General features: G+C 40.4%; 2 protein-coding genes across 3 annotated transcripts; one reads left to right on the top strand and one right to left on the bottom strand.

The window, feature by feature from the left end:
- Nucleotides 1-388: 388 nt before the first annotated feature.
- LOC118106681 (WD repeat-containing protein on Y chromosome-like) lies at nt 389-2,226 on the bottom strand. Its single transcript, XM_035155398.2, has one exon. It carries the CDS (start codon nt 2,224-2,226, stop codon nt 601-603), a length of 1,626 nt encoding a protein of 541 aa, XP_035011289.2. The 3' UTR covers nt 389-600.
- Nucleotides 2,227-5,968: 3,742 nt separating this feature from the next.
- Nucleotides 5,969-14,241, top strand: klc3 (kinesin light chain 3). Of its 2 annotated transcripts, XM_035154653.2 has the most exons (14): nt 5,975-6,253; nt 7,518-7,787; nt 8,334-8,399; nt 8,732-8,896; nt 9,087-9,162; nt 9,816-9,961; nt 10,126-10,208; nt 10,474-10,561; nt 10,646-10,747; nt 11,090-11,263; nt 11,815-11,914; nt 11,996-12,176; nt 12,276-12,342; nt 12,769-14,241. In XM_035154653.2, the coding sequence occupies exons 2-14, from the start codon at nt 7,554-7,556 to the stop codon at nt 12,850-12,852; spliced, it is 1,566 nt and encodes a 521-aa protein (XP_035010544.2). In that variant the 5' UTR covers nt 5,975-6,253; nt 7,518-7,553; the 3' UTR covers nt 12,853-14,241. The 2 variants fall into 2 exon arrangements, with proteins under 2 accessions (XP_035010546.1, XP_035010544.2); XM_035154655.2 differs by lacking the exons at nt 11,815-11,914; nt 11,996-12,176; nt 12,276-12,342; nt 12,769-14,241 and having other exon boundaries at nt 5,969-6,253; nt 10,891-11,207.
- The last annotated feature ends 1,601 nt before the right edge of the window (nt 14,242-15,842 follow it).

The following is a 15,842-nucleotide window of genomic DNA, read 5'->3' as shown; positions in this document are numbered from 1 at the left end:
TTTTGATGGTTTTAAAGGTTGGTTGAAAAAAAATCTGACCAAGTCAATCACAAACAATGATTTTAATGGGGGGGGTGGGGGGACACAAGTAGAACATGCAAACTATACACAGACAGAACCGATAGCTGTGGACACATAGGAATGACATGTTTCTTGATGTCTACTCTGGATTACATCCCTGATGTATTATGATTTCTTACTTGCTGAGTGTTCAGACCCCTGCTTGACTGTACTAGCTGATTGCTCTTTGTAATGTTAGTAGAGCCTTTGGTGAGCGGAGTCTGGGGCGGACGTGGCATGAGATGAGTCTGATGGTTTTGGGGCTGAACCTTTTCAGAGATTGTTGCCAAACTTGCAGGATGAGGCAGCTTTTTGTTCAGGAGGGTGTTTCGAGGACAGCGTTAGAAACGTATTGGTGAGCTACGTTTGTTGGTGTGATCGCCTCATTAAGTTTGCTTAAGGTATAATTTAAGTCAGATGTTGGTGATCTGGGCTGTGTCTCTCCTGCTGTCTGTGTCTGTCCTGCTGTCTGTGTCTGTCCTGCTGTCTGTGTCTGTCCTGCTGTCTGTGGTCTGTCCTGCTGTCTGTGGTGACTCGTCCTTACTCGTCATCCTGGTCAGCATTCTTCTTAGGAAGGTTCTTGCAGGGTTGGGAGGCATCCCATTGGTTTCTCCCAAAGAGGCCTCTGCAGCAGCCTGTATTTGTCCATAACTTAACATTGTGGTCCAAACCTGCAGTTATTATGTGTTCACCAGTGGGATCGCTCACAGCGCTCACGATCCCTTCATGATGAGACTGCCAAGAGACCAGCAGTGGAGGTGCATAGAGTGACACACGCCACCCGTCTATATCCTCGAATGGCCCTTCGTCTGTTTGTTTATTGAACCCAAATTTCTGAATGTCCCACAGACAAATCTTCCCGGTACTGTCACCTGTCAAAAGTGTCTGTCCTTTGACATCAGGTGACATGATGATAATGGAAGCATCTTCATTGTTTACAGCATTGAACTTTCCCAACAGACCTCCCTTGCTTTTGACAGACCAGGCATAGATGTATCCATCTGCAGAGGTCAGCAACGTGGCTGTGGTACAAGTATTCTCTCGAGCCCTCAGACACGTAACAAGATGATTGACTTCCACTTCTGATTTTGCCCCTGTCAGACTTATCCCAGGGGCTGTGAGACCTTGTTGCTTCTTCTTAGCACTGAGACTCCTGATCTGGCCTTGAGATTTTCTAAATGCCAAGTGGGTTTGAGGGCTTGTACTGGTATTAAGCCAGTAGAGAGTCTCGCCACTGCTGGCATCCCAGATAACAACATTTCTATTGTTGGAGGCAGCAACCAGTGTGTTTTCATGGTTATCCATGGAGGAAATGTCACTTAAATACTGATGCTCCAAAAGTTTGCTGTCATCTCCCACCAAATCCAGGTCAAAAATGATCTTGGAGTATTTTGTTGACACAAACATCCTATTTTTTGTGCAAACAATGCCTGTCACTTGGTTTGGCAGAGTCACGGGGTGAACGGCAAGCTCCGATCCACTGTTAAAGTTCCACACTCTCACTTTCCCGTCCCATGAAATCGTGACTAGTCCCTCCTGTGTTTCGTCAAAGGACATGGCAGTGATTGCCTCATGTTTGTTCGGAGTTACATCAAACTGCATCACAGCCTTTCCTGTTAAGAAGTCCCACACTGTCACCACACCACTCTGACAAACAGAAATGACCTGTTTGTAAGTGCTGTGGTAGAGAGCGGAGCACAGCGGCATGTCGTGGGAGGTTAATGTGCTTTTATAAACATCTGTTCCTCTTCCAAGACATTTTCTTATGTCGGAGTTCGTCAGGACGAGCTCATTGTTGTGTATGTTATAACACACACTGGCCATTGAGGCTTGTTCCATCCCATGAGCATGGAAGCTTTGAATACACTGCCAGCTCTCTGTCCACACGCACACATTCATGTCCTTGGATAAACTTAGGACTATTCTGTCCTTAGCATTAAACCTAATGTAAATGATGGGTTTGACATGTTCTGCCAGTGAACGCACACAGGACAGTTTTCTGTGAGGTAACCACAGCCGCAGTAATCCATCTGAACCACCAGTCACTAGATACCCACACGAAGAGGCGTGTTCAACGCACAAGAAATACTTGTGATCTCCTCTGCTCTCAAAGAAGTTTTGTGAGAATGTGGTACTCTGTGAGGTGTTGAGGGATGTGAGGACCATCGTTCTGGATGAACCACTTAAGGTGACAAACGTGTCCAGCAATGGAAAGTATTGGATCTGACTGCATGCATCATTAAAGTTGTGCACTTTAACACACACGTGATTAGAAGGGTTGTCTAACAGGTCGGAAACATGAACGCTTGGATACTCGTGCATTGAGGTTATCTTGAACAAATCTTGGCAGAAAAGGCCGTTTGTCCGTACAGCGTAGGAGATGAACAGGTACAAGAAGCCTTCTGTATCACCAAAGGAAAACACTGCTTTTGTTTCATTGGACCAGTAACTCATGGCAGTCACTATTTTGTCCACCGTTATAGAGTGACTGATTTCCAAAACCTCTGTTTCGATTTCTGAGTTACAGTCACAGTTGTAGAATAACACTTCCCTCTCAGTGGAGATGGCCAACTGCTTGAGTTCTTTGATGTAAACCATGTCCTGAACATTCATTTTCCTGTGGTTCGAGAAAGGAAGTGTTGTCTTTTTAATTTTGTGTAAAGGAATTGTTTGTGTGCAGTCAAACCTGTCAGTCCACATGTTGAGGACACCATCTGAGCTAATTGAGAGGTATTGACCTCTCGTGAAGGCCCTGTACTGTTCCGTGGAAACTTGTTTATCAGGATCGGGATTGCTCTCATCCTCGAAGGGATGGAATAACAGACGAACAATTTCTCTGAAGTGATCCACTGGTACAACTTCGAAAGGTTTAGGAAAGAGCTCTCCAAAATACAGTCTTTGATATGCTAGTTTTCTATTCACAAGAAAGTTTAGCACCTGATCACTGTCCATGGTTTCGTCAGGGTTTGTGCCAATCTGTTTGTAGAGGACCTTGATCTCATCGTCACTCAAAGAAATGTTCGTTGGCTTCAGTATTGCACAAAACTCCGTAAAATCCAGCCGCTGTTTAAGTCCATAGCAGCAAACTGTTTCCATTGCCTTTGCAATCTTTGTCATATCTGAAGCAGTCAACATTTTTCTAGCTTTGTTGGGTCACAATTCTTCAGATGTACTCAGATATTTCTAGTGCTGTACTTCAGATACTTCGTGGGTGGCAATCTGTAACCCTAACCCGTCATAGTCAATGGCAATAGTCTGTTTTGCTTTGATCTTCAATCTAGTCCTTGATCTCCCTTTAAGGCTGTGTATATGTTTCTTTGATCCAAATGTTTTCTTTATTCAAAAACAATTGAGATCCAGTTTATGGCTGTAATGCACTTTGACATTGATTGCCACCCGCCAATGAACCAATCAGAAGAAGAAGTATTTTTTCTGTATTTCTGGCATCGTGATGGATCATTTTCCAGTGTTGTGTAATGTAGCACTTCAGAGATTTTTCAGAAGTATTGGGAAAGAAAAGAGATTTTCTTTCCCAATACTTCCCTTTGAAGTATTGGGAAAGATGTTTTTTAGCAGTGCAAAGTGGAAAGTGTTTAGAAAGAGATGGATAGAAAAGACTTAAATGAAGATATTGAGGAGATTGATAAAAGGTTTAGTCAATTTCTGCGATTGCTTTTGCTGTTGCCATTGCTTGTTTAGCCAATTTCTAGAAGTAAAGGAAGAATGAGGAGAAAGGTGTTTCCTTGGTGGACAGGTGAGTGTGGCCAAGTAGTGAAAGAGTATAAAGAATAAAGCTCTCAGGATCTTAAGAAGAACTCATACTATGCAGACTTTAATTAAGTATAAACAAGAGCAAGCTAGGGTTAGGGAAATAGTATGAAAAGCAAAAAGGCAAAGTTGGCAATCTTTTAGTAATGAAATAGAGAGATCAACACCTGTGAGATGTCTGTTTGACAGAGGATAAGAAAGCACCAGTGAATAAAGAGTCTGTAATGGCAGTAAAAGGTATATGAGATAGTTTGGAAGGAGGGATTAATGATTAAATTAAATCTGATAGAGAAAGCAGGTCGGACATACAGTTGGATCAGAGACTTTGTATTTGATTGATTTGATTCAGCCCCTTTTCCACTCACAAACATAAAGTAGTTATTCTTTAGATCCTGTTTGTTTTCAGTGCTGCTAAATATTACAGCTCCTCCACCAGCTTAACTAATGTGACATCTATTATTTTCTATCATTTGATATACAATTTAATATATATTATTTGCTGATATACATTAGATGATTTTTTCTGCTAATTCTAATTAACTGACTGTATTTTCAGTACATAATGTTTCTATTCATTTTTATGGTTTATTCATTAATTAGTGGATTGACCCTTAATCAATTAACGTTTCAGCCCTGAGTCAGTGTGGTAGAGTAATTATAACCTTTAAAAATAAAATATTGTTAGTAACTAGGTCCAGTTAAAGGAGCAGGGAGGGTGGATGGATCATTTCAAAATTAAAAGTAATGTAATAAATATGAAGTTAATATCATATGTCCTATATAGTTGTAGCTAATAACTACTATGAAGTGTCATCTCTAGACCTGTGTAGAGTGTAAACTGTGTCTCATCTCCCCTCCTGCAGCTGCTCATCTGTCCGGCAGGGGGCCGTGTCCCTGTCTGTGGTCCCAGGACAGGACATCACGGCCAGCCCGGCTGCCGCGGTGCATGATGGGAAACATGGGATCAGGTAAGCTCCTCAGCTTCGTCAAGCTAAACAGACAAAACTGGACAAAAACAGGAAACCACGAGACTGTTCCTTCAGAATAAACTGAATAAAAGCGACAGGTTTTAAAATGTCATGTGATTCGCTTCTTTCTTGTTTAATTAGACATAATCAAGTCGGCCTATATAAGGCTGTTGATGTTATGGTATTTTGATATATTGCTTATTGCAAACATATTCCTGCACATTTTCATTTGAACTTTATTATTCTTACAAAGGGCAAAATCTTCACCAATGTATATCACAAGGGTTTTGGCAAAATGACCTGTTATAGGGAAGAAAGAATACAAACATCAAAAACCCAGTAAAAAACAAAAAACGTGCACACAAATCCATACAAAGAAAATAAGAAAATATATATACATAAGAAAATATATATACATTAATATTCCCAAATGTTAATTAACAAAATAAATAGTGTTGTATCAAATGTTAAAATTTACACCAAGTAACCACAGACCTAGAGACATATATATATATATATATATATGATGAGTAGATAGGTCAGTTATTTGATTTGAATTAAAGGTTATTTTATAAGTGCCTGATATATGAGTGGTACAACCAACAAAGGCTCCACAGTCCACAGTCCTTCTTCCTGCAAGTGACTGAGGAGCGTCTCCTTGCAACCTGACGCTTTGGATAAAACATTGTGCTGGAACATGGAGCTGAGAAAGGTCTGTACATATATACTAATGACAATAAAAGGGATTTGATGTGACTCAGGGCTCTTCATCTGTAAACGGCACAAACACTCCCTTAAAACCACATGTCTATATACATGTGAATGTATTAATGTTGGCATGATGTTCATTGATCCCCACAACGAGCAGCACTTTGGCAACTGTGGAGAGAAAAACCTCCTCATTAACTGGAAGAAACCTGTAGAACCGGAATCACTGTGGGCAGAAAAGGGGAAAAGTGAAAAAAGTGAAGCTAATAACAAAGTAAAAAATACAATATAAACACATGAGACTGTAAAATATAGAAATGTGTAGAATTTAAACAAAATATAGAAACAGTATTGCACACATATGATACCTTATTTATTTATGTATTTAGTATTATATTTTAAATCAGGATTCTACAGAGAGGGACATGTTGGTGTCTGATCACTGGAACATTATCTCTGTGCAGCAATAGGGCCTCTGATGTGCTGTGATCCGGCCTTTATTTTGAAGGCCAGAAGCGGAAGCGGAGCGTGTGATGACGGCAGCGGCAGCAGCAGCTGAGGAGGCGGCAGGTGAATGATTCACACTTTAATTCTTCACGTTCCACCTGAACTACGGTAAATACACCGAGAGCAGGAGCCGCGGAGCGAGATGCGTGTGCGTGTGCGTCTGTGACGAGTTCAAACTACAACCACCGCAGCTCGGAAGGGACAAAAAGACCCGAGTCAACACGCCGCCGCAGACTTAGCAGGTGAGGCTATAAATAAAGCCTGTGTGTGTGTGTGTGTCTGTCTGTCTGCTAGTGTGTGTGTGTCTGTGTGCGTGTGTTGCACAGTCACACCACAACATAACAGTGGTCTAATTTGAGGTAAACAAACAGAAACGCGATGTGACGCAGTCTTCGTTTCATCAGTCGAAAGTTCTGCGTCACTTTTTATTTGTAGTGTAATTTGCATAAAACCTCGTTATTCCGGAGCTGAGGTCAAACAGCGTCTGACCAGCGGCCGCTCGCTTCCCCGTGCGCGTTGTCTCCCATCATTACGTTACGGGCGTGCTAGAGGGATTTCAGAATAAAAGGCGAAAGCAGTGAAAAGTTGATGTTTTCTAGGGCTTTTACTTTGAAATTCTAAGTCAGACTATCCTTATAACGTCAGAGTGAGAAATTAATCTGTGGAATATTTTGTTGCTTGAAATTTAGGTTTTTCCTTAATAATAATGTTTGATTAATTATTCACACAGCGGTTCGAGACAATTCATTTATTTGTTAAGTCTCAATTTTCTCAATTATAGTTTCATGGGCATTCGTAATTTCTTACCATTAATTGTATTTGTTATTTATCATTTCTTCATATAGGTTCACAACTGTTCTGTATATTGTATATATGTTAATTCATTTGTTACCTTATTATCTCCTTCCCGTTCCTTAGAAGGTCGCCTTTTATTTTGAAATCACTCTAACGGTCACGTAACGTAATGCTTAACAAGCCCATAAGGTAACGTTTAGAGAAAATGCGCACCGTGAAATCAGTGGGGGGGTCGTTAGACGTTGTTTCCGTCTAAGAAGGCTGGTTTGACTGCAGCTTGAGACCTGTTGCGCCGCCTACAGTAAACTCTGTGTGTGTGTGTGTGTGTGTGTGTGTGTGTGTGTGTGTGTGTGTGTGTTGTATTTTAATACTTAACCTTCTGGAGTCCAGGTTAAATTGGGTTAACTTAAAACATAACAAATAAATAACAGAAAACATCCACAAAGATATGTCAAAATTATTCATGACAATTCCCCTATAATGTTATTATAACACATTTAAAAGTTGTAAAACTCGCAAATACAAATAGATACAACAGAAACAATGTAAGACAAATATATATAATATCTGGTTTTAGAACGTTTTTATTAATAATGCCTAAATGCCGGTAGATCAATTAAAATATTGCATTTTCTATAAATGTTCTATATACCACAAGAACTGCAATGACTTATTCATCTACTTATGTTTTGCTCTGTGTGCTGTTCCCAGGTCAGTTGTGAGAGGAGGAACCTCAGTGGTGCAGCCATGTTGTCGGCGGAGGAGATTCTGTGTAACACGCAGCAGGTGATCGCAGGGCTGGAGGCTCTCAGGGGAGAGAATCGCAGTCTGCTGGGGAGCTTGCAGGAGGCGATGGAGAGCCGGTCTGCGTCAGAGAGCGGCAGCGTGGAGCAGGAGAAGAGCGGCAGCGTGGAGCAGGAGAAGAGCGGCATCATCCGTCAGTCACTGGAGAGGATAGAGCTGGGGCTGAGCGAGGCACAGGTACAGACAGAAGAGGAGAATAATCGACAGTGATGTGTTGCTTCTGTTTAATTGTCGTTTTATTGTTTTGTCAAAATCTCAAGATCCAGAACAGGCAACATTATTGAAACTGGCTGGAAAAAGGCAATTTATGCAAATGGATTAGGGTTCTAAATATATTATCTGATTACTTTATAAATGACTTCAGGATAAAAAGCACAAATAAAGACAACTTATCAAAAAGGAAAGAACTGATCCAATAACTCAAAGTAGAAAGAAGGGCTTTAAAAGGACAAGTGTATCTGGTGAAAGTAAAAATCCTTCATAGAGCAAATGGTTCAGAGATCACAAGATGTAGTATTAGATGAGCATTAAAGTAACAATCAGCATTTTAAAGTCTTTTAAAGAGCTTTTCATATTTCCTCGTGTTCAGGAAAGTTCCATATATAATATTTTAAGTTTACCAATTTTAATTCATTAACATAAGTTACAGTTTGAATTTTCATAAGTGGTTTCTATTTACTTTTCCTCCGTACTTCCTGTTTCCTTTGCTTCTCGTCCCTTCAGGTGATGATGGCGTTGTCGGCTCACCTGGGATCGCTGGAGGCCGAGAAACAGAAGCTGCGAGCTCAGGTGAATTTCTCCAGGAAATGTAAAACTAAGGGAGATTCTATTCCGGTTCTTCCTGGTTTCCTGAGCTTTCTGAATGTGTTTTGGTTTGAATTTAATTTATCGAGAGAATTACCCGTCTCGTCCAATCACTAAATCTTTCACTCATTTCTTCCAACTCCAACCATTTCTCCCTCTTTCTCCTCTGCTTACTTTCCTCCCACTTCCATCCTTCCTCGTCCTCTTTCCTTTCCTTCTACTCCCTCTTCCTTTCTCTCTACCATAATTCTTATTCTTCTCCTCGCCCTTCATCATCTCCTCCTCCTCTTCCTTTGTGCCCTCCTCCTCCTCCTCAGGTGCGTCGTCTCTGTCAGGAGAACCAGTGGCTGAGAGATGAGCTGGCCGGTGCTCAGCAGCGGCTGCAGGACAGAGAGCAGGAGGTGGTCACCCTGGAGGAGCAGAACAGACATCTGCAGTTCATGTCGTCCATACGCAAATACGACCTGGAGGAGCCTCACCTGGTGAGGACAAACACCATGCAGACACAAATACATGTTTGTCTTTGTGTTGCTCAGAGAGCAGAGAAGTGTTCAAATAACAACATGCTCCACATTTACATAATTCATGTATGTATATCATGCTCATGGGGAAATCTTTCCTACTGAGAACTTTTATGTGGAGTTTCTGAGAGTCTTTGTTTCTTCCTCCTAGGATGACAAAGACACATCCTCCAAAAAAGAGTCTCTGGATGATCTATTTCCCACTGATGATGAGGAACAGTCCCAGAGTAAGTCCCTGCTGGGGTGTGGGAATGTGTGTTTATTAGTCTCCATAACAGTAACATTGCTGATTGTCTAATAAAACGTCACAAAAAAGAAAAAACAAACCTTTATTTGTAGAGTTTTACTGCTGCAACTCAGTGGAGGAGTTGTGTGAATGTTGGTGTTTGGTTTGTATCACTGAAGAAGTTTTATTAGTGGAAAAACTTAGAAAATAGAAGCCAAACAAAGTGCAACACTGCTGGTGTGACACTGTTGTGTAGGAGAACAGTGTCTATGTGGTTTCTCCTGCTACTAACATACTTATTAAATAGAGCGTTGCAGCAGATAAACAGTGTGACTCTCTGTGTCTTCACTGTTTGTCCTGACTCAGCTGCTTATGATAATTTCAGTAACAACCTGTCACACTCAGTAAAGACGAGTGGAGTCACATGACGGCAGCTGCATAACAAGATCATTTAAAGTTGCAATGAAATAAAACAATGGCAAGAATACTTATCAAAGAGATGAATGTTGATTGTACAAGTACATAGATTCAATATGAATCAATAATTTTGAATGTAATTGTTTGCTCACATCTCATTTCTGCCCTAATTGTTCACTGAAGAAAACATTTGATCATTTCTACATGTTTTTTGTTTATTTGTTTGTTTCTCTTCAGTGTCCCAGCCTCACCACAGCAGTGCAGCCGCTGCAGCCCAGCAGGGCGGCTACGAGATCCCCGCCCGCCTTCGAACGCTCCACAACCTCGTCATCCAGTACGCCTCCCAGGGACGATACGAAGTCGCCGTGCCGCTCTGCAAACAAGTGAGAGGGACTTTCTCCAACGGTTCCCGTGTACAGCATGTTGGAACTTTTATTTTCTGACCATCTGAAATCTGCAACAGCAGCTTCTCAGCTGGCGTCTCACTGGAGCCTTGTGTCGGCTTGCAGCTGAACTGACTTGATTTACTGTATCTGTGTCTCTACAGGCTTTGGAAGACTTGGAGAAGTCTTCAGGCCACACGCACCCAGATGTCGCCACCATGCTGAATATACTGGCGCTGGTGTATAGGTGAGTTATCATAGCAACAAATGCAAAAACGTATATATCCCCCTAAAAGCAGATAATATCTTAGATTTACATCTCTGAGACAGATGTCTTTCTCATATTTGTTGTATTTTTCCCAAGATTTTCTAACTGAGGTTCGAGATGCGTTCTTCACCATCTTTTTATACATTCTATGAATTATACCATAACAAGACACTTTAGTTGTTTTACCAAACTCTTTTCAGATTGAAAACAATAAAATCAAGGTGCATGTTGTTTTTCTGTACAGAGACCAGAACAAATACAAAGAAGCAGCCAGTCTGTTGAACGACGCGCTGGCGATCAGGGAGAAAACTCTCGGGATGGACCATCCAGCTGTAAGTTACCTCCACTTCTAAAGTAGTTTTACTGTTTCTGTTTTGTTATATAATGTGTGTGTGTGTGTGTGTGCATGCGTGCAGGTGGCTGCAACACTCAACAACCTGGCAGTGCTCTATGGGAAAAGAGGGAAATATAAGGAAGCAGAGCCGCTATGTAAACGAGCTCTGGAGATCAGGGAGAAGGTGAGAAAACACATTTATTTGACTGCACTTAGAAGGAGACGTTAGCTACATCCATTCTATTGTTTTAGTTTTAAAACGCATCACTGTTAATGATACGTAATGTAATGTTAATATGGTTGTGCCTGCCTTCAACACCACTCCAGAGTTTCTGTCAGCTAGAAGATGTTTGGAAACACTGCTGGTCCTGTTTTACTTTTAAAACTCCTGGTCTGTGTTGGAGTCTGGACAGGCAAAAAGGAGATGTTTGGAAACTGTGATTCATTCAACTGCATTTGCTTCAGTCAGCACGTGTCGTGCATCAGATACTGTTGATGTAGTGAATTGTGTGTACTTCATCCTCAGGTTCTAGGTATAGACCACCCAGATGTGGCCAAGCAGCTGAACAACCTGGCTCTGCTGTGTCAGAACCAGGGGAAGTACCAGGAGGTGGAGCTGTACTACGAACGAGCTCTGCACATTTACCAAAGCAAACTGGGACCAGACGACGCCAATGTGGCAAAGACCAAGAACAACCTGGTGAGACGAGAGGACACTTTGATGTCTACATGAGTTTTCTTTGGAGTTTTCTTTTCATTTCTCCATGACACCTTTTATTTCCATGTTTTCCTCCAAGTTTGTAGTTTCAGATTTAGAGAGATATAGGATCACACTCTATTTTGTCACTATATAACAACTGTAAAACTGTATAATAACATTTATATAATATGAAGTCAGTATTTCATTCTTACCTCCCATGTACCAATATTTGTTAGTATCCAATTTTACATCATTTTCATAGACTGTAAATTAAGATGGACAATGCGTCTCTACTTCCTCAAGGTCCTGCCGATACTCACTTTCATCAACTAACTAATTAAAACCAAATTTACCAGAAACACTAACACTTGGTGAAGATGTCTGAAAGCAGAACCTGCTGAGAAAGAAATACTTGAATGGGTCAACACACCAGGGCGATCAAGATAGTTAATCTTCATTTTTGGGGAGCTGTCATGTTGTCCATGTTTATATACAGTGAGTGATCATTTATCACTTTACCTTCACTCATTGTCTGTCCCTTTCTTTGTCAGGCCTCATGTTATCTCAAACAGGGGAAATACAGACAAGCTGAGGCTCTTTACAAAGAGATCCTGACCCGAGCACATGAAAAGGAGTTTGGATCAGTAGAAGGTAAACAACATGTCAGCCAGCAGACACACTGAATGATGTCTGACATCTGTCTGTTGACACGCCGGTCTGTCCGTCCCCCAGGTGAAGGTCGTCCCAGCTGGTCCGGAGCAGAGGACGCTGGTTCCAGACCGGACGGACTCAGTAACCTGAAGCGCAGCGGCTCCTTCACCAAGCTCCGAGAGTCGATACGCAGAAGCAGCGAGAAACTGGTCCGCAAGCTAAGAGGAGTCGAGCTGGAGGAAACGACCCCGAGGAATGCTGGGTAATCTTCTGTTAGAACGATGTTAAAACCCTGCAGCTGAAACCAGACTCTTACCCTTTGTAAAGATCCACAGCTCATGATATTCTGTCCTGTTTTCAGGATGAAGAGAGCCAACTCTCTGAATGTGCTGAATGTTGGAGCCAGAGAAAGTCAGGATGGTGCAGAGGTGAGCGAAGTTCCTGACTCAGTCCTTTTAAACACGGTGACTCGATGTAGTTGTGAATCTTTACGTGACTTCGTTCTTCAGTGATTCATTTGGTCCTAAAGTCTGATTGTTGTGTTGTTGCAGCTTTGCACAATGAACATTTACCTCAAACATTTAGTAGATTCTTATTAAACATACTTTGTATAAATACTACAAAAAGTGTGTGTAAAACTATGTTGTGTGCTTTGTATGTTGTATCTTTTGCCCATCAAATTATTTTCACCATAATTGAAACCAAATTTGTCTTTTTCTTTGTTCTGCATTAACAGAAATTCCAGTTGAATTATTTCAGCTCTAACGTTGTTCCTCATTTGGTGATAAAATGTCTGACTCAGCTGTAAAGTGTGTAACATGTTAACACTTGTGTGTTTTTGTGTTGTTCCTCAGTCGAGCCGTTTGACAGATATCCGAGGCCTGAGCTCCAGCACGCTGAGTCTGACGAGACGGGGCTCACTGGGGGGGACCAGCTAACACACACACACACACACACACACACACACACACACACACACACACACACACACACACACACACACACACACACACACACACACACACATGTCCTCACTGACTGGACAGATGTTCATACTCTGACTGTTAAGTTATAAACTCGCAGCCCAGAATCGATCGCTTCAATTAGATGAATTCCCCTTTTGTAAATGAGGGGAACAGAGAGAAACATCACGACCACACCTTGATAGATTTACATTGCATGTTTCCTTCCTGTTCACTTGAAATTAACATAATTCCTTCATGGATGTAGATTTAAAATCAACTCAGTTTCTTTTCAGTTTATTTATTTTTACTCAAAAGTTAAAAAGTTTATGGACTGGAAACTCATTTGTTGAAAATAAAGACTTTTTAAAACATTGACTTTAACACTGTAAAAACACACTTTAAAGTTCCCAGTAATCTGTTAAGAAGTCGAGGTTGTGTCCCTCGTGCTGGTTTTCGCCTTTTCAGGAACATTTTATTCTGATGACACTGAAAAAAGGTTATTTACGTTTTAAATTATTTTTTTTAAGTTTAACAGGTTTATTGAAATGAAAGCTTATCATTTTTTAAAAACCTGGTTTTTAAGGAGAAAAGGGACGTAAACGTATTTTTGCACAATGATCAAAAATGTGTTTGTGAAAATTTGAATGTGACATTTGGTTTACGAGGGCAAAGTTTATACTGTTTAAAGAAATGTATTTAAGTAAGATAAATGTTTTTGCCTTTAAAATGTGCAGGTCATTGAATTAATATTTAATATTTCCAGATGATAATCATAAAAACACAAATGAGTTACTTTAGCTGCTTTGCACCACATTCCAGTTCTGTCATTCCATTTTATGAAAATAAGGAATAACTTAAGAAACCCAACACCAGCTCTTGCACATATCTGACTCCAATCAAATCAATGGGGAAGTGGTGTCAGACTTTTGGACACGTAGAATATCAATTAATATGTCATTTTAGTTCACACGCCTCAATATTCAGAAAATTATGAATTTTACCATTTTATACATTTGAGTTTATAATTCATTTCTATTCAGTTCAGAACGTAGTTTTATGCTACATGGATTCCCAAAGTTGTTGTGTGCCTGAGTCACTGTTGTTATGGTTACCTGCTGCACCTACTGATTTCTTTTGGGCAGCGAAAAGTTGTGAACAAAGTTTACATATCAATGTTTGAGTTGATATCGTTAAACTTGTTAACAAACAGTTGCTCAATCTGACATGAAACAGTAACAGACCAACTTAAACTTTTATTCAGATGTTTCTTGCCACCATGTGAAGTCGAACATTCGAAGTCCTGAGGGGAACATCTGGCTCTTTAGCTGCTAAATGCTCGATGCTCTGTTCACCAGCTCGTCTGTGTCTGCTGTCGGGTGCTGAGCAGGTCGTGTACAAACTGATGTGGCAGATAAAAGATGCTGTTGTGCGAGTGAACAGCTCAACAACGAGCTGGAACAAGATAAAGCTCAAACGTCCACGGGGCTGCAGATTTAAATGAGAATTCTCAGTAGCTTTGAATTAAGCCACTTTAAATCTTTCATCTTGTAATTGTACCTTTATGCTCATTCACTGAAATGCCTGAAATCCACAATGCATGAAGTCGCTAATATAAATATATAAAATAGCTTTTAATATGATGTAGATTTATTCGTGCTATTTAATTTGTTATAGAGAGAATTACTTGAACTAGTTACTTTCGACTTAAAGTCAAGATTCAATTACATCAACACTGCTTCTTCCATTTTATGTTAATGCAGGTAGAGCATTAACTAATTCCACACGCACCCACTTAACTCTCAGGAACATTCAAGTTTGAAACAGATGCAACAAAATGTTGCTGGGAGGAAACTAGGCTCCTTGAAAATGACCCTCATGGATTTTAGTCCGTTCTGTTCTTCTTAGGATTCGCTTCATTTTCTTTTTCGCTCAGTCAAACACTTTCCATGGTTGAGAACGACTGATTGTACGTTTGCTGTGGTAGAAGAGAAGATGGCCGATTGTTGCAAGGGCTGAAACCGCACTATTTAGTTACTGTGGTTATTACTGTCTGTTACAAGCTATATGAAGCACTTATATGTTTGTTACACATAAAATGGGAAAAACTATGTAGAAGATGGAAAACATCTCTTCTGATGCTGTGTTTACTCTGGTGAATATGAATGTTTGTATTTTATATTTGCAAACTTGAGCTGAAATAAATGACAATAAGATGTTAAAACCTTCGTATTTGAGTGTGTGTTATTTACATGATTACATGATCTCTGAAGGTCACATGTTTACACTAAGCTTGTTTTTGTCAGGATGGAAAAATGCCTCTTTAACCAGTCAAATGTATCTAACATTAAAACACTTAAAACACGAGTCAGTTGTAAAATAGAAACATGTTTATTACAGCCTCCTGGTGAAAAAACAGACAAACATTCAGATACATTAACATTCAAAATGTGACTATTTACAGTTGCAGTAGTAAAGTCGACCAACAGCAGTCGTGTCTGTATGACAGACACTATGTGGATCAATGTTTCACCCACAGGTGGATTCATATTCCTGTTATTAATGCAACGTGTTAAACCACTGATGATGAACCCATCTGCTTCTTTTGTTTCAAACACAACATGTTACCTATAATAATAATGTTGGTTTGAAATAGACAGAAGTTTAAGGCAACACTATGTAACTGTTCCTGAGCAACAGGGCCCTCGGAGCGATGAAGAGGTTTTCATGTAGAGAAAAACAAGTCTATCAATGAGTGGAGTTCTGACTGTGTTGGACTGAAACACAACTGAACGCTGGATATTACCCATGATCCTCTGCTTCCTGAACCAGAAGAGCTGCAGCTGTAACAAATCCACCAAACTCTGTTCAGAATTCTTCATGTTTTCAAAGTTTCCTGCTGAATATTGGAGATAAACTCTGGTTTTTAATAACTTCAGAGTCTTTTTAACTGATCTACAGTTCAG

This window comes from Hippoglossus stenolepis, chromosome 4, assembly GCF_022539355.2.
Source record: "Hippoglossus stenolepis isolate QCI-W04-F060 chromosome 4, HSTE1.2, whole genome shotgun sequence".
NCBI lineage: Eukaryota > Metazoa > Chordata > Actinopteri > Pleuronectiformes > Pleuronectidae > Hippoglossus > Hippoglossus stenolepis.
Note: the sequence above shows the minus strand (reverse complement) of the source record. Positions and strands in the feature narration are given on the sequence as shown.